This window comes from Taudactylus pleione, unplaced genomic scaffold (genome assembly GCF_031769625.1).
Source record: "Taudactylus pleione unplaced genomic scaffold, aTauple2 ptg000169l, whole genome shotgun sequence".
NCBI lineage: Eukaryota > Metazoa > Chordata > Amphibia > Anura > Myobatrachidae > Taudactylus > Taudactylus pleione.
Genome location: NW_028284571.1, coordinates 4,675,755 through 4,699,466, shown reverse-complemented (window position 1 = coordinate 4,699,466; position 23,712 = coordinate 4,675,755). Strand labels below are relative to the sequence as shown.

The following is a 23,712-nucleotide window of genomic DNA, read 5'->3' as shown; positions in this document are numbered from 1 at the left end:
ATTATCCTTTTGGATTCAAATTTCAATTACGAATGTTTGTTTGGTGCTGAAAGCAGCAAACGTTACGTAAAATTTACAGATAAACACAGCTAAACATGGAACTTCGGTGGCTATTGTCTAAGCTATCTTAAACTGTATACACACTAGACGATATGTAGCTCGATCCGGCATATCGTCCACATCGCCCAGGGTGTACCCACAAGAACGACCATGCGCGTTCCGGCGGGGTTGATCATCACATCGACAGATCGAGCCTACATGCTGCTCAATCTGTCAATTTGATGAACGACCCCATGCTTGTGGAGGTGGCTGGTGAACGACATATTGTGCAGTCAGTCACCATATCATGCGGTGGCAAACAATGGCACGATATGTCGTTCATCGCATCGTGCGCTGCCGGGAATACCCATGGTCTAGTGTTTACCTGTCATTATATTTATAGTACTGTAGGCGAAAAAATGGAACGGGCAGATTTTGCTGAAAAACGTCAGCTTCTGTACAATTGTTTGTAAGTATTTCTTTTGTAATTACTCCTATGTTAGAATTTAATTCACAAAAGCAGACAGGATTATTTGGAATGTATCTCAAGCATGATAATACTTCAGATACACTAAAGAAATATAAAGGTCCATCTGGATATCCTCTTCTGTTTATGTTAATAATGCTAAAATGAGTTTATATACAGATTTCTTTAATAATAAATACGCACATCCACTAGGCGATATTAATGAGTGATTGCATGATTACGACATCGTAATCGCGCAAATGCTCATTAATCGTGCACTACAATGCCGGAAACAACCAACGATGCGCGCACCCACTGGTCGTTTCCGACATCAATCGTTGCCCGAACATGCTGGTCAATCTGCCGATAACGACAGATTGACCATGTTCGGGGATGATGGAGTGTGCCTGCACTGAACGACTAATCGTTCAGTGTAGGCAGTGCAGGGGATGGGGAACGACGGTACGATTACAATGTTGTAATCGTACTGTCGTTACCCCATCGCCTAGTGGATGTGCGCCTTTAGTTTGTATTATGAAAAATAGTTTACAAGTGAGAAATTATAAAACACAAATAAATACTAATGCTAAATCTGTTTATATCTATTTCTTAAACAAATCAACAATGTTTGTAATATGAAGTATACCTGTGAAATTGTATAAGGTTGTTAAAGAATGCTTAAAAAGTAAATAATTGTTTTGCAATTCAAGTTTATTACTATATCTAGCATGTTTTGTAAAGACTTCTGATGCCAATAAAGAACATGGGGAAGATTTACTAAAATGTCTAAAAAGAAAAAGTACATTTTAGAAGTTTTGGCCCACTACACAAGTTAAATAACTTTTCTTTCTATTTAAAGTGCCCATGGAAGCATACTTGAGAAGCCAGTTTATATGAGCAATATAGCGCTTTGTAAGGGCTATTTGTCACAAACAAAAATGCATACTGCAAAACACCATAAAGTAATATATATATTGATGGGTGCATTCTCAGCTCCCTGTGCTGTGCAATTAATCAGCAAATCATATTACTTCCTCATGTAGCTTCCATGAAATATAACACAATAACCTTTAAATTATATGAAATAAAACCACTGGTCCACTCCATACTAACATATGCTCAAATACAGTAGCAATAAAAAGTTTAAAGCTTTTTTTTACTGCCAAAACCAGTTGCTCTGTCTCCATCGGCTCGCTAGTTGGGTAATACAAGCCTAGAAATTTTACAGCTAATTTTCTCTTAACAATAAAACAATGGCTAAATTCCCTGAAGCTGATAACGACAATGATTTACTGTATGCATAACTCAACTCAAAATACATGATATAATCACTAATCCATTCCCACAATATGTTGTATTGTTAAAAATATTTACATTTGTCTGAAAAATTAGTTTACAGATTTACTCATCAAGAACAAAATCCAAATATTATGATATTGCAGAGATGACAGGCAAAACAGAAAAAATATGTAATTTAAATTAAAAAAAATAACACTATGGGCTCGATTCTATTCTATGCGATGTGAATAGCGCCGGGAATCAGCTCCCGGAGCTATTCAATTCTGCGCGTAGTTAGGTCAGGGAAGGCTCGTTCTCGCGCCTTAAACAGGGTGTTTAGGTGCGAGAACGGGCATTCTCCGACTAAACTTCCCGGCAAGATGCTGTTTTCCTGGCGCTAAGGGCAGAAAACAGCATCGAGCTTGGACTTTTGTCGGATTTCTGCTCGCAAACCCGGATGGGTGCGAGAAGAAATCCTTAGTCGGGCTTAGCAGCGCAGTGTATTGAATAGCTACGGGAGCTGATTCCTGGCGCTATTCACATCGCATAGAATAGAATCGAGCGCTATGATAATGTACTGTAGTGTATTTAATGCAGAGATGTGCGCGGACCCCCATGTTTTGATTTTTGCCAAAACCGCCCTCAAGTGTTTTGGATTTCTATAAAAATTGATAAAAACAGCTAAAATCATGTAACTTGAACCTGTTTTTGTTCCAATCAGTGCTCGAAGAGAGCCGGTATACGGCGGTATGCCATACCGCCACTTCAGTCTGTGCCCCAATTTAAAGTTGGTGCTGGGACCAAATATGGGATACCAGCAGCAAAAGAGCAGCGGCAGGATTATTTGGAGATGTGTCCCACCTCAAGCACTGGTTCCAAGCTGGTTCCACTGGTTTCATTAGCATCAATAACATTACTTTCCAGCAATTGCCAGTCAATTTTGACCACCTCACAGCACCTGAAATCATGAGGGAGGGACTAAAATGCATCACAAAACACACAAGATCCGGTTTTTAGATCCAATTTCTGAACTGGGAGACGACCAGAGTCTTGGCTCGTTTCTACCCGGAACCTCAAGGTAATTCCAACTCATTCAGTTTGACTAGGAACCCCTATGTTCGGGAAAACCAAACCACTCATCTCTAATGTAATATAAGTGAGAAATTCTTTAAACCATGTGCAGGTAAAGTCCATAAAGTCCATAGCAGCTAATACCTTTATCAACTGAGACTGGTGTATGTTATTCTTTATTATACATTACCGTATATACTCGAGTATAAGCCGAGTTTTTCAGCACATTTTTTCCGAGTGAAGTGTAGCGCTGACCGGACGGAGTTCGGTCAGCGCTACACAGCACAAACACACAGCCGCCGGAGCCGGCAGCTGTGTGTTTGCTGTAATCAGCAGCCGTTGAGAGTCTGTCAGACTCTCAGCGGCTGCTGCTGCTCCCGCAGTGGGTAATGGGAGACACGTCATCATGACGACGTCTCTCCCATGCAAAGCGGCCGGAGGAGCGGATAGCGGCGGGACCAGGAGCAGAGTTTTCAGGTAAGTGATTTTTTTTGTTATTCTTATCACATCTCTCTCTACTGGGGGGGGGGGGGACTACAGGGGGCACTACCAGGGGGCGATTACTACAGGGGGCACTACCAGGGGGCGATTACTACAGGGGGCGATTACTACAGGGGGCACTAAAAGGGGGGATTACCACTGGGGGAACTACCAGGGGAGGATTTCTACAGGGGGCACTTCCAGGGGGGGATTACTACAGGGGGCACTAACAGGGGGGATTACCACTGGGGGAACTACCAGGGGAGGATTACTACAGGGGGCACTACCAGGGGTGATTACTACAGGGGGCACTAAAAGGGGGGATTACCACTGGGGGGAACTACCAGGGGGGGATTACTACTGGAGGTACTGAAAGGTGGGATTACCACTGGAGGCACTGAAAGGGGGGATTACCACTGGGTGCACTACCAGGAGGGATTACTACTGGGGGCACAACCAGTGGGAATTACTACTGGGGGCACTACCAGCTGCTGCCATTTCCCACACTAGGCTTATACTCGAGTCAATAAGTTTTCCCAGTTTTTTTGGGTAAAAGTAGGTACCTCGTCTTATATTCGGGTCGGCTTATACTCGAGTATATACGGTAACTGTTCATAATGAATAAGGAGGTACAGACATCAAAAGCCTCAAATTCTCAAAGAAGATATAAAAACTCAATTAGTATATTGTTTTAATTAGTGAGCAGAAACCCAATCATTGTGGGTAATCAAATTCCCCGATATCGGAGCGATGTGCGGTTCCAAAACATAACATCATGTCCGCTGACATTACAAGTTTTCCCTCACACCCCAATAAGGTGTCCGGGACAAACTTGCAATAGCAGCACTACCATATGTGCCAATGTGCACTTCCCATTGAATTGAATTCCCTAGATCACAGGTTCTCAAACTAAGGACCTCATTCAGAGCCGCTCGCAAAATGCCGCTTCTGGCCGCTTCTCTATAATGAGCCAGCCTCCTGGCCGCTTGCTAAGCTTTGGGTGACCATCCACAGCTTTAGCGAGCGGCCAGGTTGATGGTCGCGATGGTCAAGACCATCGCGACCACCGGGGCTTGCGACGAGACCCTTGTGGTAGGGTCTCGTCTGCTGCAAGCCCCAGTGAGCTTTCGGCTCTAATAGAGCCGGAAGCTCACCCCTGACATCACGAGTGACGTCAGTGGGGCCACCCCCCCAACCCGCCTACAAAACGGTACGAGTTGTCGATCACGATCAACAGCCGCCCCTTTTGTAGTGAGGCCCGGAGCGAGAGAGTTTCTCTCTCGCTCCGGGGCTTGCACACGTGCAATGCAGCCGCTGTGCGTGCGCAGGGCCTCAACATCGACCCACTTGCGAGCACTCAGCGCTTGCGAGCAGGTCTGAATGAGGCCCTAAGTCCTCAGGACCCCAAACATTGCATGTTTTCCAGGTCAAATAATTAGCTCCACCTGTGGATCTTTTAAAATGTGTCAGCGAGTAATGAATACACCTGTGCACCTGCTGGGTGACCTGGAAAATGTGAACTGTGTGGGGTCCTGAGGACCAAGTTTGAGAACCACTGCCCTAAATTATAAAGAAAAACATACCGCTTCTATATATTATAACAGTAATAGAAGTTAGCACCCTGATAAAAATGTACGTGATGCATTGAAATGTTAGTTGACAGCAATTCTGCCTCCTATTTTTTATTTCTACTCCGAGGGCTGCCATTGCATACTGATAGCAGGGCCGGACTCGCCATCTGGCACTTCTGGAAAATGCCAGAAGGGCCGATGGCCAGATGACTCACAGCACGCTCCCATGATGCGAGACCACACCCCTTTTACAGTGAGGTCACGACCCTTTTGCGGGCACACGCAAAGGATTACTGCCTGGGCAGCTTAGCAGCCCCCAGTCCGTCCCTGACTGATAGTAAAATAAGTTATGTATGTGGTTGCGAAATTATGGTCCAAACAGGATCAACATTAGAAAATGTCCATCTATCCAAATTATCCAATTGATGCGATACTGATTTGATCAGTAAGAATTAAAAATATTGTTGAAAAAATAACTCTGGCAGATCACTGGCTAACTTAAAAACATCTCTCTGTTAATGGCTGGATCAGGCTAATTAACAGACTGAGGATTTTGCTTTAAATACCTTTTTTTAAATTCCTTCAGTGGAAAATGTAGGTTGTTGGGTTAATAATAATCCATTTCAGATGATTTCAGAGAATATGCCATTTTTATTGTGCCTATACATTATTGATTTTTAACTCTACAGCTTACATTTTCAGTTTAAGGAAAAATAGAGGAAAATAAGGCAAAATCCTCAGGGTCAAATGTACTTTCCCACGCTTTGCAGGAGCCAGCGCAATTCTGGCAGGATAGTCATTACACTTAAAGCGCCGATTAGTTTAAAAGCAAAACCAGGTTGGTTTTTCTTTTAAACTAATTGCTGCTTTAAATCTAGTGACTATCTTGCCGAAAACACACCAGCTCCTGCAAATTGCGGGCTAGTACATTTGGCCATCAGTCTACTAATAAAACAGATAACATTAATTCTGTGTCATATAAATAAAACTATCCGATGCCTCATTCGGAGTCCTATATATAACTATATATTTTTACAGTTAGATATATTATCTCCTATTTGTGTATCCGGTAGCTACTATAAAGGTATTTTATTCTGTAGGATTTTCTGTACAGCAGACAAAAGACCCACTAGGTCCTATATGAAAACATCTCATACCTGTCACCTGGAGTCTCACTCAGGATTTCCAGACTGCATCACAGTACACTTAAAAACCTGGAAAGACCTGAAAAGTCCAGTGTGGGTTTGTCTGGCAGTGGCACTCTGCCCACTCCTCAAACACTCCAACAAAAGAACAGGGACAGGGGGTGGAAGCCAGCAAGCAGGAGGGTGTTACTAAAATTACAACAGGATATGTATTTGCCTTTTAAATTAATATATTTTCAGTTCCGGGACATGAATTATAATGTAGACATTATAATAATAGTAGGCGTCTGAATCACTTATTTATAACTGTAAAAGCAAACATCTAATATTTAAAGTTAAACAAAAGAGTACACTACATTTATGTGATCACTCAGTGTAACAGACATGTTTTCAGCACTTTATGTAACTGTAAGAACAGTTTCTGAAGATCGGAACAAATCAAAATGTTCATACTGATAGATCTGACCTTCTGTCATTGTGTATGTAATTTTCAGCACACAAGGAAACACAATATTTTTAGTTTGTGTTTCATGTGTGTGATATATAAATATATATATATCACACACATGATAGATAAATATCTATCTATCTATATATATCTCTCTCTCGTAATATATATATATTTATATTATATCATACACACACACACCCAGAGAGTATTGTTTTTACTACTGTAAACATGTATTAATCTTATAATAAACAACATTAAGAATATCATAAAAGTATTATCATGGTGCACTGTAACTAATAGTTTAAGTATATACACAGATAACTATTCCGAGAAATTAAAGACATTTATGTACTGTAAAATTGTACATAATTGAAAAAGTCACACTCTCGACAGGTGTTGTAATCTGGCAATAAATTTTCAACCCTGTACAGTCTACCAGTAAGTATTTAATATTATGTAATTCTATACCCAGCGACAAAACCCTTCAATTTTACATCTAAAATTAGTATTGTCTAACAGAATGAGCTGCCCACACATGGGAAACTACTTAATTTACTTTAGATTTTTTTTTCTTTTTGTATTTCAAAGTGGGAGGTAAGTTTATGTCCTGTGTGTTACTGGACACTACAAGCACTCAAATATAGTAATTTACAGAAAGAAAAAACTTGCAGATGTTTTGTGTTGCTAAAGAAAAGTAAAGCCGCTGTCTAACATTAAAATATATCAAATGCTGTATATTACTATGCTGGATAACATAATACAAGATATAAATGAAAAGTTAAGGGGCTGATTTCTTATCGCCAGATACCACAATAAGAAATAATTTTTGTATGGCATTTATCAAATATCTCTTGCTGGGACATGGCCTCTGGTAAGAGCACACTCCGGAAAACAATAATAAATAAAGCAATAGCTTGCGCTATCACTTTACTTTCTTGTATGGATTGTGCATTTGAGAGTACGGGCTGAAGGGGAGGACTCTGAAGGTGGTGTTAGCTACTGGGCCAAGCTAAGCTTTTTGGAGCTTAGTAAATTGTCCATTATCACAGTCAACACAGACAGCTATAGGGACTGCGTTTGCAAAAAATAGCGGAGAAACTGCTGCGGTACTCTTATACTAAATGGCCACACTACTTAAATAATAATCATTATATAATTAAATAATGAGGCAAGGACGGACCACAAATGTAGTTTAATAAATAGATACCTTAGATCGGTGGAACTACCGTAATTCAGGGGATGCAGCAAGATGGAGTTGGGGGTTGTTTAAGGTTGGGAGGTCATAACCCATTCAGAAGTGTGCGGCACGTACCTGCCATGGTGCGCACGGTAAACATAATGTGGATTTAAGGGAGGGGAAAACGACACGTTCTGGTACTGGTTATGCCCCCTGGCGTGTGACTGCATCCATTTCTTGTTTGTCTTGATTCTACACTAGAAAAGTTGGGAGGTACTGTATGTGATACCATGGGAGGGAGACAGTAATCATAGCAACTGACATGACGGCACTCTCTGCTTTTGACCTATATCTAGTGCATTACACTCCATCAACAGCACTATAACAGAATTTAGTGGACCATCTCCTACAGACGGACTATTTAGGCACAAAACAAAAGTACAAATAACAATGAATAAGACAGTAAAAAGGCTCTAAAATATATCAGACAAAGTACACTGGCGCAATAAAAGTATGGTACGTTATCGCCTACATTTATGAAAAACATGATGTAGCTGAATGCATGTGTGGGCCCCCTGGACATCACGTGCATGTACAACAGAGATTTGGGCTATTAGTTCCTTTTGTTAAGAGAATGTAAAAATATTAGGCCTAAATAAGTTATTAAAGATCACAAAAAGACAAGCAGGCACACATAATGCAACATACCTTATTAATAACTATTTGATCTACTTTAATAATTAAATATTTGTTTTAAATATTACTGCACTTTTTTTAATGACATAAGATTTCTCAGGTGAGGGCAAAAGCAAAGCTTTCCCAGCACAACTTAGCACGGACAGGGCTATTGTAAAAAACTCCTCCCGCTTCCATCGCTAATAGGGCTCGTCGTCCTTTCATAAATAAGACCCCTCAGTCCTTTCCAGCTGGGAGACTCACAGTGAACTGCTGTCAGCTTCAGACAGGGGGAGCACCGGTGTTTTGATGTTACCCCTTATTTGATGTACAGAGGAGTCATTCTATTTTAGACGGTTTTGCCCACTTTTGTTTAAAACTATAATGTTTTAAATCTCAATACATTTTAAGCTATTTAAATTTGTTCTGAGATTGTATATTTTTTTTTTACAAATAAATGTTATTGTGTAAAGCACTATATATACATAATTCAATACACAATACAAATGATACAATTGCATGGCATTAAATAAACATTCAAACAGCTGGTTATCTCATAACAAGAGAAAAGTGGCAAAACTAACATATATGTGAATGATAGTCATTGTATATTTTTGTTTATACTTACTACTGTACTTAGCTATGTTTTCCATTCATACTCCCAGGTGCATCCTCACTACTACTATCTGTCTAGACATATGAAACTTTTGTTACCTCCTCCTAAAAAATCCTTTGGTAAATTCAACCATTTTCTCTTCAATTTACGCCACACCAGTAGATAAAGATAACACGTACAAATCTAGAAAGGTCCTTCTATACATTTTGGGTTACCCTTTTCTACCAAGTGCATATGTCCGCTGCTCGAATTAGTCATTTGCTGCCGCATCTGAATGAGCAACTTCCTGTCCCAAAATTGGAAGAATTCTGACGGACAGCAGTAAGGTAACACATATCCATCAGACCACCCCCCCTCTATTGATTATTAATCTCGGCCCCCATACACGGGGCGATTTGTAAATTGAAAATTCTACCCTTGACATTCTGTACGATTTGTGTTTAGAAAAGGAACGATTGTTCAAATGACCATACGATCCGATGTATCTTAAATGATTGCAAATTGTTTACAATATATCGTATGCAGCAAATACACACACGATGCATCTGCTGAAGCCTGCATCTGTCACAAAATGGAGGAGGGGAGTGTCCAGGCACATCGTACATTGCATCGTACTTCAGCAAAAGTACGTACGATCTGTGTCAAATCATACACGATAGGTCGAAATCTTTCTGCAAAACCATTTGATCTACAATGCCGATACACGACGCCGGGACGTGCATCGGCATCGTAATAGTGTATGAAAACACTACTTTTCACACAATTGGTCGGTACGATTAGTCTAAAATGGTCATATCGTGTGAATAATGGCCCCGTGTATGGGGACCTCCTCACTTCAAACTCTTTTCACTATCAAGAGGAGGACAGTGAAATCTATACTCTGGATAGCAGACGATGAATGAAAAAAGAACAGGCTGCACATCAGAGCCGTATTTGAACACACAGAGCGACAACAGTCACCTTTTTGTGGGTACACACTATACAGATATATCTGCAGATGATGGTTGTTCGTACACACTGAACAACCATCATCTGTGTCTGCCCGCAGGTCCCAGTGGCCAGGGGGCGTGTCCCGCCCCCTTCCTCGCGGCTGCCGCTCTGTGTGTACGGGCGGTCACTCAATATGTCTGCAGACATATCTGTCCATCGGCTGTGCAGCACAGCCAATGCGATATGTCAGTGATCGCCGCTGTTCACCGACATATCGCGGGTACACACTGCCCGACGGGCAGCAGATACATTGCCCGATCAATTGAACGGCCAATGTATCTGTCAGTGTGTACCCAGCTTAAGGGATGCAATGGTATGCTGTTTACTTTCAGTTCAGTGACCACAACACATAATAGAAGATTTTGGATCCAGATAGATTGCCTGTCTTTTCCTACATTTAGCCATGTAATTTGAAACTACACATCCAAATCTCCTAGTACTCTCTAAATGAAATGCTTACACTTGTCTCTAGATGTAACCTTGTGACTCTGCAAAATAGTCTCAGTATACATAGGTGGCACGTTAGTACACAATCATGTGATAAGTACACAGCAGTAATGAGTACACAGTACATTGCTAGGACTTTGCCACGTTTGTTTGGGAACTCTGTTAAGAAAAACACCATTTACACATGCAACACTTGTCTTAGCAAAATTATAATCTTAAAGATTGTTCCAAGGGGATCGGTATGGGATCCCGGTATCCCGACATGGTTAGGATACCGACACCTGTCAGTCGGTATCCTAACCCTCCCCCTCTCCCTACCCTTAAGTCCCCCATACACGGTGCGATATAGCAGCCTATCTGATGGTTTAGAACGATATCACTGCTATATCCTACCCTGTGTGGGCATGATATAGGCCAGTGCGCGCTCCCGTGGGATCGTACTTTGGACCTCCAGATAATACTCTTACTCCTCGGTGCCTGAACCTAACCTCCCTTTCCCTGCACCCTAACCCTCCCCTCTTAGTGCCCAACCCTAACCCTCCACCTAGTGCCTAACCCTCCCCCCAACCCCCGCTACTTACCATCGGGATTCCGGCGGTCGAGATGCCAGCGCCGGGATTCTGACAGGTGTCAGGATTCTGGCGCCGGAATTCTGACCGCCGGAATCCCCGCAGTTGGGATATTGACCGCATCCCATTCCAAGTGAACCACTGCTTGGAATGACAAATATTTTTGAATGACAACAAAAATACATAAAGAGGTTTGACACAAAATCATCCAATAGATCCCTAACAACTTAACCTTCAACATCACATCTATGAATTCTTAGAAGCAGAGTGCTCTGCGTGTTGCAACAATGCACAATGGTACTGATGCAGAGCTGAGCGTGCACCCGTTTGCAGAGCATATATTGCATGAGTTTGAACTGCACATGATCCAGAAATGAGGGCACTCAGGTGCAGGTAAACCAGTCATGTGCTTTATGATCTCGTATACTGTATATTTACAACTGAAGAGACAGATATGGGCAGTAACTGGACATTCTAATGTAAGCAAAGCTCTGTATAGCCATGTTCAGCCAAATGTGTGCTATGCAGAGCTGGATGCAAGAGAAATATGCCAGTTTGGTGGTGTATCTTTTGCACCAAGTATAGTGTAGGTGCAAGTGTGCTTTGCTGATGTGATTAGTAGCAATCCGCGCACGGGCAGATGCGGCCGTGTACAAGGGTGGATAATATGCATTTTGTCTATGTCCGCTGCTTTGAAGCAAAGTATGAATAATTTACCTCCAACTCTACATTGAAGTGTGATAGTAATCAATAGAGCTGTATCAGTTGATGATTGTTGCTAAAGAAACCTATTACTATCACAGTTGATCATTTGCTCTGCCAGGTGACCTATATCTGACACCTATATCTGACACAGTGAAACAGACATGTACTCTGTCTCTGTCATTGCTGCTGCAAAATAAACATTCACTCATGTGATCACTCAACCAAAACCAAATGCCAACAACTCCATTAAAGCTAGGCTATGCTTCACTCTGACAAACCAGGACATATGGGAGCTGTATAAATAGTAATAATACATTGCATAAATGTTTAGTTTCAGTCCATCTATTTTTAAAATACCAAATTACAAGTATATAACAGTAATTATTATTTTTTTTTTTAAACAATTGATTAGATCAGTTACTTCAGTCTCACATGATGACATCACCAAAGCAGCTGAAAGTGACAAAATTGTTGTCAATTTGATCAAATTTGACAGTCGTAAACTCATTAACAATGACCAAATCCAGCACATATATAATCGGGATGTAGTTGGCATCCTGGCGTTTGAGATACTGGCGGTCAGAATACCAGTGCCGGAATCCCGTTAGAAGTCGGAATATTGTTGGGATTCTGAATGCCGAGATGCTGCTGTCGGTATTCTGGCTGCCAGCATCCGGACCCCGGGATCCCGTATCCAGCTCATGTAGGGGTCTATTTACTAAGCAGTGTTAGAAGACAGAGTGAAAAGTGATAAGGTGCCAGCCAATCAGCTTCTAACTGCCATCTCACAGGCTGTATTTGAAAAATGACAGTTGGGAGCTGATTGGCTGGCACCGTATCACTTTTCACTCTGTCTCCTAACACTGCTTAGTAATCAGGTAAAGCAGAAAATCACCCACCCACCCAGAAGTGCTCCTGCTTGCACTGTCATCAGGAAGAGGAGTAGATGCAGCACTGAGCAGTCACCTTAGTTGTTTAAAAAAAAAAAAACAAGTATCCCTGATACAGGATAGCTCTGGTGGCAGAAATCACAGGATAACTGTGGCAGCTTCCCGTTAACATGTCAAAATAATGTGATGCTTTTTTAAAGACAACAATATGGATTTATGCAGCCATGACCGGTCAACCTTCCTAGATATGAGATCATTTTAGCTTGCATCAAATGTCAAATAAAATAACTAACTGTATACTTAAAACTGACACCAGATCACAAGCTTCATTTCCGGAGATAAGCAACTGGCAATGGTAATCTGGGGCAGTGAACACGCCTTTTGTTCCTCTGTGACTGTCTCTTTCATAAACCTTTATACGGAATTCCATTCAAATCAATTTATAGGATGTATAGAAAAATTCCTTTTGCTCTGAGTAAGTAACACAAGTTCTATTCTGTAAAACACTTTGGACAAGACCTCAGATTGTTTTCTTTGCGTGATAATCTTAGCGTAATATGTATGTGTCATGGGATGAAGGTATAAACCACTGCATGGGTCTGAGAGTTAGGACAAAACATATTTTTTCAGCTATTCTTAGCGAAATATCATCTTATATTCTGGTTTTGCTAGAACTAGCATACAACTAATGCTTCCGTTTATTGTCGTAGTCCCCCTGCTTGTCACACATTGCCGCTGTGGCTGATCCATAATACCATAATGAGCTTTGTTAGGTTCTAGCGCACACCTGAGCTTCTCATTCTCAGATTTTTCTACCTTTTCAAGTTAACCAACCCTGACTGCTTAGTGTTACACACATCCCACATCCTCAATGTTTATTTTTTGTAAGCTGTCTGCAAAATTCTGCCTAACCTTTCATAAGACAAAAAAAACTACACGAATGTTCCAAACAAGACTTAAGAGCACAATTATCGCTTATAACAGCCAAGACAACAAAAGCAAACAAAGCCAAAGGCTTAATATACATTCAGAAGCTATTTGACCAATAAACAAAGCCACAAATTTCAATACGATCGGGTTAAATAATCCTATTTAATTCTGATTCTGAGCAAGATTTGGTTAAACAGTTTACTGAACAATTTTCTCTAGTAAACAAACAGCGAAATGTCGGTTGTTGCCTTTTTTTTTTTTTAAAGAAATCACTTATTGAAGTGCCGCAACCGCAGTGGGCTAGATGATATTTTGGACGATTTGTTATTTTGGGACGAATCAGAAAGACAAATCGCCCCCATTGTCTAGTGTGTACGCACTATTGGGCGCTCCCGTACATCGTTGGTCGCATCCGGATCTGCCTGCCAACATCATGGTTCTGGATGCGGCGGGGGAATGATATATTGGGCAATTGTACACCAGATCGTGTAGTGTGTACGGACCGCCTGATATATCGTCCAGTTGCACCTGCTGTCACTGGGTACACACATCGTCTATGTGTACTTAGCTTAACTCCTTGTTCCAATCAGATTATTCCAACAGAAGCAACTCATTCAGAATCAGACATCAAATGTTAGTAGAAAGCAGCAAACAGTGTTCCGTAAATGAATGTTTCTTTACCTGTCTTATTAATGTATGGGCATTACCATAAGCAGTCACCGCTAGGCTATATTTCCCAATGAAAGATAAACTATTGAAATGGCTGGTTTTTCTGTTTCCTAAGAATTATTTTAGTAACGACAGCATAGCAAAGTCGCTTAGAACTAAGCAAAGTGAAAGACATTTCCATACTAATGAGCGCAAGAAGTACAGTAGCAGCGAAGGGACGACAGTCCAGGATGTTATGATGTTGTGTTTCCTGATGTCTTTTCTATAAGATAAAGTTTGCGGAAATGAGTCAAATTCCTGAAATGTGCCATGTGGGCAAATGGAAAAATAAATTATGCCACCTGTGGGCACTGCTGGGTGTCTGTAGAGATTACAGTAAATGCTTACAGTAAATGCCACGTACTCTACAAGGAGCTAGAACAGTGCCTCTATTCTATTATATTCTATGTACCAGGTTAGGCACTACAGGCAAAATTAGGAATACAACGCTCATCGTCCTCAGATAGTGAAAGCAGCTGTCATCTCTCTGCTATTCAACACGGTAATACCTTCACCCCCTGTAGAAGCTGCGTCTATTGGATATAAGTTGTGCTCCTGCATAGAAAGCAAAGCCATACACAAGGCTGTGACTCCCTCCAGGCAACAATGACTGTTAAATGCAGCATTGGGGGCCCCATGCTGGCACCAGCTGTACTGCTTGTTGTAGAGAGGACTTTAAACATAAACCTTCTTTCTTAATGAGCTGCGAAACAATACATTCACTTTAAAAGAGCCCAAATCTCGTCTTCTCAAGAAAAAGTATTTTGGTTTTAGATCAGTCACAACCAAATTTTGCTAATGCCGTCTAAGTGGTTAGCTGGAGAAGCTAGATTAACAGTGGAAGGAGAAATTACACATAATACAGCTAAAGATGAATCAGTCTAGACCTAGCATATCTTTGTTTGACTTAGAATAAAAAAGTGCAATTCAGAATGTAGAGCCATGTACAGATGTGTCCGTATCATCATACACTGTTGCTGCAGTAGCTCCAAACAGCCCCACATGGCGTACCAGGTCCCGGGCGACTCTGCTTTCAAGAAAGATTGCAACTTAAACACATTTTCAGGCGAGTAAAACGCTTAGCTCTAGCAGAGTCGCTCAGAACCTGGTGGCTCACTCACGCAAGATGTCTCACAGCACATGGCGTATTGAGGCTAGATGAATGAGGACATATCTGTATGTACTTGTCATTTGTTAAGCTGGCCATATGTAGACTACCAGCTGCTAAGCCCGAGTGGGCAAATCTAGGTCCATATCAGACTGATTTGCACAGTTAGATCGCAGGAGGCAGGATGTTTCTGTTCTTGTCTCACACAATTGGTTTATTCTCCTATATTTTTTTTCTTCCAATACCTGATTAACGTGTTAGATTTCTGCTTCAGTGTCTCTCAAACTTGGTCCTCAGGACCCCTAGCAGTTCAAGTTTTCCAGATCTTCTAGCTAGTGAACAGGTGTATTTCTTACTTAAGCTGGGTACACATGTAAAGTTCTGTCCAACCATCCAACTAGTTGATTGGTTGGAATGAAAATCTGGTAAGGTATGAAAGCAAATGACAATCAGCAATTTGCTCCCAAATGCCGGAAAATGGACAAAAACTGTTGTTTGAACAAATTGTTTAGATCAAAAATTTCACAAACTTGTCTGAACGTCCATTTTCATCTGTTTTCTGGCATTTAGGAGAAAATTGCTGATCATCAGTTACTCCCATACGTTACCAGATTTTCATTCCAACCAATCAACTAGTTGGATGGTTGGACAGAAAAGCTTTACGTGTGTACCCAGTATAACTGTGACCATTTAAAAGTTCCACAGGAGGTCAGAAAAACATGAACTGCTGGGGGCCCTGAGGACAGAGTTTCAGAAACACTGTCCTATACTATACATTAAATAACAACTGATTACCTGCAATTCCCATCATGGGGATAGTCCCATATACATATATACATTTATATATATTGCAAATACTTATTTATGAAGTAACAGTTATTTATATAGTGCACCCATGTTTCGCAGCGCTTAACCGTCATTCCCATATGTCGCTGCCCCAGTGGACACACATACAAATTAGGGTTAATTAATGTGTCAGCATTCAATTAACCTACCAGTGTGTATTTGAAGCACTCAGAGCTAACCCACACAAACACAGGGAGAACATACAAACTCTACATATAATGGCGATGACTGGGAACTGAACTCATGGCCTCTTTGCGGTGAGGCAGGGATGCTAACCATTACACCAAAAGCATTTAATGACAAACTGAATAATCCATTTCCCAAACAATTATCAAATATCAATATACCACCCCCTACAATGCCATAGGCTATGGATATATAAAATGTATGAGTGCATCTTTGTATACATTAAGAACACCTTTCCCACACTGGCACTCTGAGATTGCCCTCTTCGCAAGTCTGGAACACAGGCAAGGCAGACTATGACATGGTCAGTGCAGGTATTTCTGATAATGAGCAGATTTCAAGGACCAATTATCATTTACTGTCCACTTAACTCCCTTCATTGCACTGCAGATGCAGCGGTTAGACTGAGGCCAGCTACCCTAAAGTCAAATGATGTAATTAAACCAATGCTCAATTACTACCCATAAAAGCATTCATGAAGCGTGATGTACAAGTCACTGGTGGCATAAAAATAAAACTGCATCATTTGTATGATCAAAAGCTAAATCATTCCTACACTTAACTAAGGTTGTGATTCCATAGATACCCAAAGTAAAATGAACCCTGTACACCAGCACTTCTTGTGATTACTATAAATCAGGTCTCTTGTCTTATACAGAAAACAAAAATCAGGCAATCAACTACTATAGAAACTATCCAGGGATATATATCCATCACAAGGTGCAGGAGAAGCGTGTACTGTTCTTTGCACAGCTGATCGGTAGGCAATATTACCCACACCTAATCAGAATGCCTGCAGATATGAATGAAATAGGAAACTGATAACATTCACAGATAGAGAAGCTTATTTAAAATAAGGCTGTGATCATGGTGGAAAGTTTTATTAATTGTGCCTGATTCTTAGTATGTACTAATATGTTGAAAGATAATGCGCTGGGATATTCTGAGTCTGAAATGGCTGCTAATAGTATGTAGTCTCCTGCAAAACAAGCACAAGGTGATTCTCCTGCTTTATTGTGATATGAGATCAAGTGTAGATTGCAGTGTTGTCAGGCTTCACAATCTCAAGACGATTATAGCTATAAATCATTCACTTAAAAAATAATTTTTTTTCAATCCTCGTACAAGTAAATATGCTTAGTTGCACCTTATAGTATTTTTGTCCGTCTCAAGAACGCTGCAAAGTATACACTCTTATCTTGCCTAACAAACAGAAACGGAGAAGGCTTTTTCAAATTGGATGTTGGCTTAAATTGTACTGTTTAGGCATCCAAACAGTTTCCATATACTACTTGAGTCTGATGCCTTTGGAAAAAAAAAGGTTAAAAAAAAGCCTCATAACTGTATGTGTGGCATCATCTTTCCGTGGCAAATTAAATCATTACAATCTTGTGCGTGGTTCAGCACCTGAAGAACTGGATGAAAACAACTTGGCCAAGAGAACATAGATCCAGGTCTTCTGAGAAGCCATGAACGGACAAATTGCACCATTACTTACATTGTGATTTATTTAAAGAAACCATTCATTAGTAGACTATTAATCTGTATCCTTAAGTACGTACAAGTTTCTGGCACACTCATTAAAATGGGCTGTCCACTTTTCAACATCCCTACATTTGTCTCCTGGCACAGCTGTGCTAACACCTTGTCAATGAGAGCGCTAACATTTAAACTCCCAGCTGATTTGGACAGGAGCCACTTACAAGGGGATGTAGTTTATATCCCTACGTGCAGACGCTTGGAATGCTGGCGCCGGAATCCTGAAACCGACATTCCGACCGATGGCATCCCGACGGTAAGTAGTGGGGTTAAGGGGAGGGTTAGGCGTTAGGGTTAGGCACTAGGGAGAGGGTTAGGCACTAGGGGGGGAGGGGGTTAGGGACGAGTGGGGGAGAGTGAGGTTTAGGCACTAGAAGGGAGGTTAGGTTTAGGGTGCAGGGAGGGAGGTTTAGGTTTAGAGGTAGGGAAAGGGTTAAGATACTTACTGACAGCTGTCGGTATCTTAACCCTGTCTGGATTCTGACCACCAGGATCCAGAGCGCCGGCATCATGTACCCAACCCCATACAAGCTATCCCATACAACTCACTCCCATATCCCAGCTGATTGCACTGTTAGGGTAGTTTCCGCACACCATGTCTGACAGCGTTATCTGCATGCAGTCAAACAAGGCAGATGTGTGAAGATCTATGAATATATTTAGTATAAAGCTTTGTGAACTTGCATACAAAACACAGCTAATATAATAAGAAAGCAGCACTAACTGTGCCTGACAGCTTCTATGAAAGAGGCTATTGATGAAAGATGAAGATTGCCAACCAAAGTGTATATTACAATTAAGATATTTTATACCCAAGAAAACATGAGTGTTGCTGAACTAAATCTGTTTAGTAGGAGTTTAATGCTCTGCAATTGTGATCCTGCTGCTTAACAGTACAAGATTTTCTGGGTACAAGCTTTGCATATTGCAAAACCCCAATTCCATTTAAACGCTAGAACAAAAATTCTGTTTGAAAGGTTCAACAGAGACGGAGTATAATATTGGAACATCCAATTAATTTGCCCTGTAAGCAATGACAGTTGAAGTGCTGTATGACAGACCAGAACAGTCTCATATGAAGCTGCTATAAACCACCTCTTTAAACATTGATGTTATCAACACCTTTCATTGTAGTTGAGTCATTACTGGCTTGTCATGTGGTTCCTGTTTATATTTACTACTATTACTACATAGGCACAAAAACAACCTTGCAGTCCAATTAAAGAGCAATGTATATCATCCTGTGTATGGAATCAATCAATTTTACCTAAATGAGTACAAAATATGTGGATTTTAGGTCTAGACGCTGAAAATGTGCAGTGGTTGCTTGTAAATTCCTATGCATATTTGCTTTTAGACTATTATAACATACAAACAGCAGTTAACAGCTACTTCCCTTTGATGCTTCCATTAGTAATCCCTCTACATTGGTTTATACATGTGTATAACATTTTATGCCTTTATTAACTTGGGCACCACAAAGGAAATGGTAAAATAAAGAGACCATCTAACATTGCATTAAGTCTCTGCAGACGTTTACTGTATCATAAATCATTAGACACACATACAGGGCAATGTAACTCATATCTTAGGAAGCAACTGGGGTTGTACTGGTCAGGTGGTTGTGAAATGTTGGGTCACCAGACAAAACACATTGAGGCTTATTTGGTAAAACAGTGCAAAACACATGTACTCCTTAAGTCATAGCAAGCTATTGGATGCCCTCCTAGGCTAATAAAAGCTGGCATCTGACTGGCAGGGACAAGATACAGTACACCAAAGCATAATGTTTAAATAAGTCCTATAGACTAAATCAGTGGTGTGCAACTGTATTTTTTTAGCTGGGACCCCAATCTTTAGCTTGCCATTGTCACTGTACCATTTTTCTGGGTCTCCAAAAGAGATGGATTCCAATAAAATGCATGACAAATAAGGGACACCTAACAATAAGATTTGAGACCCCAACTGCAGACCAGACTCACAAGGTGAACCTCTATGGACTAATGCTGACCACACACTGCTATGACATCACAGCTGATATCAGCAACTGTCGCGGTGTATGTTTCCTGATAGAAATCCAATTACAGATCATTATCAGGCTTATTGGCTATGTGTTCGGAATGCAAGGTTATTATTATTATTAACCTTTATTTAAAAAGAGACAACATATTACAGAGCTCTTTAATCATGCATATCAGTGCCTGCCCCGGAGGAGTTCACAGTCTAGTAGGGGTGAGCAATAAGTGGCCCCCCAGCTGTTGAAGAACTACACATCCCAGCATGTCTTGCCACAGTTTTGCTATTTGGCCATGCTAAAACTGTTGCAAGACATGCTGGGAATTGTAGTTCAGCAACAGATGGAGGGCAGCTTATTGCCCAACCCTGGGTCTATTAATCAAAGACAGAATCCTTATTTCCTGCAAATATTTATATTTATGCCGGATTTACTAATTCTCCCTTTATCAAAGGCTGCAGCTCTTGTGTGATAGCTTCACCAAACAAAGGAGTAGTGACTCCGACTGGGCGATGATGCAGTAAGTCTAGGCTTAATGCTGCCGGACAGTATTACCTGCCATTATTTTTAAACTAGCAGATTTACAAGCCACATTTATGCCATAGGTGATCAAGCTGCTTGGCCTTAGATGCTGAATAGTTGGATTTCATCCAATGGACTACATCTGAGAACAAATTAGACATTTGTTCTGCCATCTGTCACTTGTGCCACGGTTGGTCCATGTTTGGCCAGTTTCAAGCACAAATATAATAAATATATAAGAGCATATTTCAAACACTAATATAATAAACATACAAGAGCATGTTTCAAGCACAAATATAATAAACATATAAGAGCACATTCAATTACCCTCTGTGATTGGACGCAATGTGCCGCTGCATACATTGAAGATACTTGTGGTAGCCCAACATAGCTCATTTTACTGCACACCCCAATGGGGGTGAGACGTAAAATAAGCAATGTATTCGATAGGTGCCGCCATTACAAGCATTCCCACGATGTTCCGACCGCACATCACAAATAATTGAATGGCCCCTACAGAATTTTCACTTAAAGAAAAAACACTAACGTGACAAAGAAACTCTTACAAGATCTGGACTACTAGCTGCAATAAGAAATTGGGTTGGGTACAGGATCCCGTGGGCGGGATACCGGCGGTCAGAATACCAACAGCGGCATCCGAACAGTCAGAATCCTGACACCTGAAGGTAAGTGTCCTAACCCTCCCCCTAACCCGCCTTTCTAACAGCGTAACCCTGACCTTCCCCTCCTGCAGCCTAACCCTAACACTCCCCCTAGTGCCTAAACACTAACCCTCCCCCTAATACCTAAACGCTAACACTAACTCTCCCGCTAACCCTAATACTTATCGTCGGGATGCTGGCGGTTGGGACTCTGGAGTCGAGATTCCAACTGCTGTCAGGATTCCGGCGCCAGTATTCTAAACGCTAGCATCCTGACTGACGGGAAGGTGATAACATCCCAAGAAATTCTGTACCGCAGGGATGTATTTAAAATCATATCCAGGGATAGCGAGCCCTTCCCTGCGATGTGAAAAGTGATTGCATCAGCGATCACTTTATGCTGCTGAACATACTGCGCATGCGCGGTCATCACACGCGAGTAGCCATTACCGGTAAATTATGCGATATATAGCATCTAGGTTACAATGGCTGCTAACGGGACCAAAATCCGGAATGCTTCCTATTAGTACATTTCCCAATATAGCAGCTATTGCTCTTGAGTTCATTATCTGCTGCGGAACCCCTGTAATACATTCAGGGGATACTTTCAGTTTGTGGGTAAATTCGTTTTTAGGGAATTTCCTGCAAAAATGTGTTTAATAAACGTGAATAAAGTCTCATTTTTAACAGTTGGAGAAAATTCCTTAACCCCCATACCTCTGTTCTTTTCTGATTCGTAAATGACTCCAATGTATCTCTTACAAGCCACTAATTCAATATTTGACTAATTATTGCACATAAGTGTTAAATAAAAAATTAAACATCCATTTTGTTATACAGTCCTTAAATGCAGTCTCACTAGAATGTAATGCCATGATACATTTTATTGGCATTTCATTTTTCCCAATGGCAGGATACCATCAGTTCTTAAGTGCTCAGTGAAGGACAAGATATACTGAATGGATGTGTATTGTAGGGCAATTTGCTAAACCAAGTCGAAGCAGTTTGTTGTTGTCCAGTGTTCTTATCTGTGGTCTAGTAACCCTAACAACAAACCAAAGCACTCATTTTCCAACACCTTTTACAAAGGCATGGCTAAGATCTCAGTAAAGTTTTCATTAAGTTCCATGGCAACATTTCAAGGCACAAAACAGACATACAGTAGAAAACAGACAAGGAAAGGTAAAATACAGTATAAAGTGCCCATTACTTTGTGCTCACTCTGGTCATTGTAATATTTATTCTTTATTAACATTTATATAGCTCCAGCATGTTCCGTTGCACTTGACAATTGGGTTTATTTATCAACCAAAAACACTAAACTTACTTCAAAATATTTGCTTTATAAGCAAAACATAGTGCAAACTTATATACTCAGCTGATCAATGGATACTGCAAACATCAGTTTACTTGGTCTGACACTTTAGTCTATACAACACAATGCCTTGCAGAGCCATCAGTCAGTGAATTAAATGATTTTACTGGCACACACCATGCCAGGTCCTAATAAAATGCAAATGAGAAAAGTAAAATTGCCACTGGCGTCAGTTTAACTTAACTCTGTAATGCAGTACCCTAATTGGTTACCCACATCCTCCTTCCCATTATTATTATAAAGCTAAATAGAACTACAAGTCCCAGCCTCGTGGGATGTGCAATTCCTCAGCTACACTAAAGCCAGAGTTTGGCTGAGTCTCACATGTAACAAGTCACTCCAAAAGCTGGAGTATGTTAATTATTACATCCAGGAACAAACAAATAGTCCCAGTCTAGTGATCGATGCATGCAGGCGTAACCCTTTGCTGACCAGAAGACTCTTACTACATGCACAACCAGCAGGTAACAGTAATGTGACAGCAATTGCATCTCTAGTTTGCAGCATTCTTTGGTGTTCGTTTGTAACTTCTCTTGCAGATGCACGTGTCCGTGAGTTGCGGCAGACTGCAAGCAGCAGATGAGACGCTGCACAATCACTACAAGTACAAATATACAACACTGAAAGCAGCAGCACATCGCAATGTATCAAACCCATCACACAGCATCAGTGACACTTGCTTTGCAAGGCATCCCACAAAGATTGCACAACCTGCTGAGCCAATTACAGAAGCCAGCAAGAAACTAATATACAGTACAGCACATGGAGCAACGTTAATTCCTCTTCAAGTAGTGTAAACAACTCCAAAACCTCATGGTGCCCACATTAAAACATTTATCCAAGCAATATTTAAAAAAGAAATAAAATGAATCCCAGGCTGACCTGTGTGATAGGTGACCAGGAGCATAAAGCAGAGACAATCCCAGCCCATGGTGAATGCACTGGAGGGTGGCTGTCTCATAGCACCCTGACAGTGATAGTATAACTATTCTCTCTTCCCCAAGGAAGCAGCAGCAGCAGCACAAGTTCTCACACTGGTCTCCTGCGAATGAGCAAGAGCATGCAAGGTATAGGTTAGGGAAAGTGTGCAAGCCCCGCCCCTACTCTCTGCCTGGCCACGCCCACACCCTCCCACTTAATCGCTCAGTGTACGGCTCAGGCTCAGCACCTATTGCTGTCCCTGTGCAGTAATCTGCATACATGATACTCTCCCATCCAGGCTGCTTTTACTGTGTGATCACTATACTTCTAC

At 41.1% G+C, this 23,712-nt stretch overlaps 1 protein-coding gene across 1 annotated transcript in view; it reads right to left on the bottom strand.

The window, feature by feature from the left end:
* The window catches only part of LOC148521385 (mast/stem cell growth factor receptor-related protein Kit-like), a gene marked incomplete at its 3' end in the record, with an annotated part of 37,864 nt that extends 14,377 nt beyond the window's left edge, over window positions 1-23,487 (bottom strand). The window contains exon 1 of the mRNA XM_088475295.1: window positions 23,343-23,487. Coding sequence (XP_088331421.1) covers window positions 23,343-23,421 — 79 coding nt within the window. The remainder of the gene's footprint in view (window positions 1-23,342) is intronic.
* Window positions 23,488-23,712: the final 225 nt, after the last annotated feature.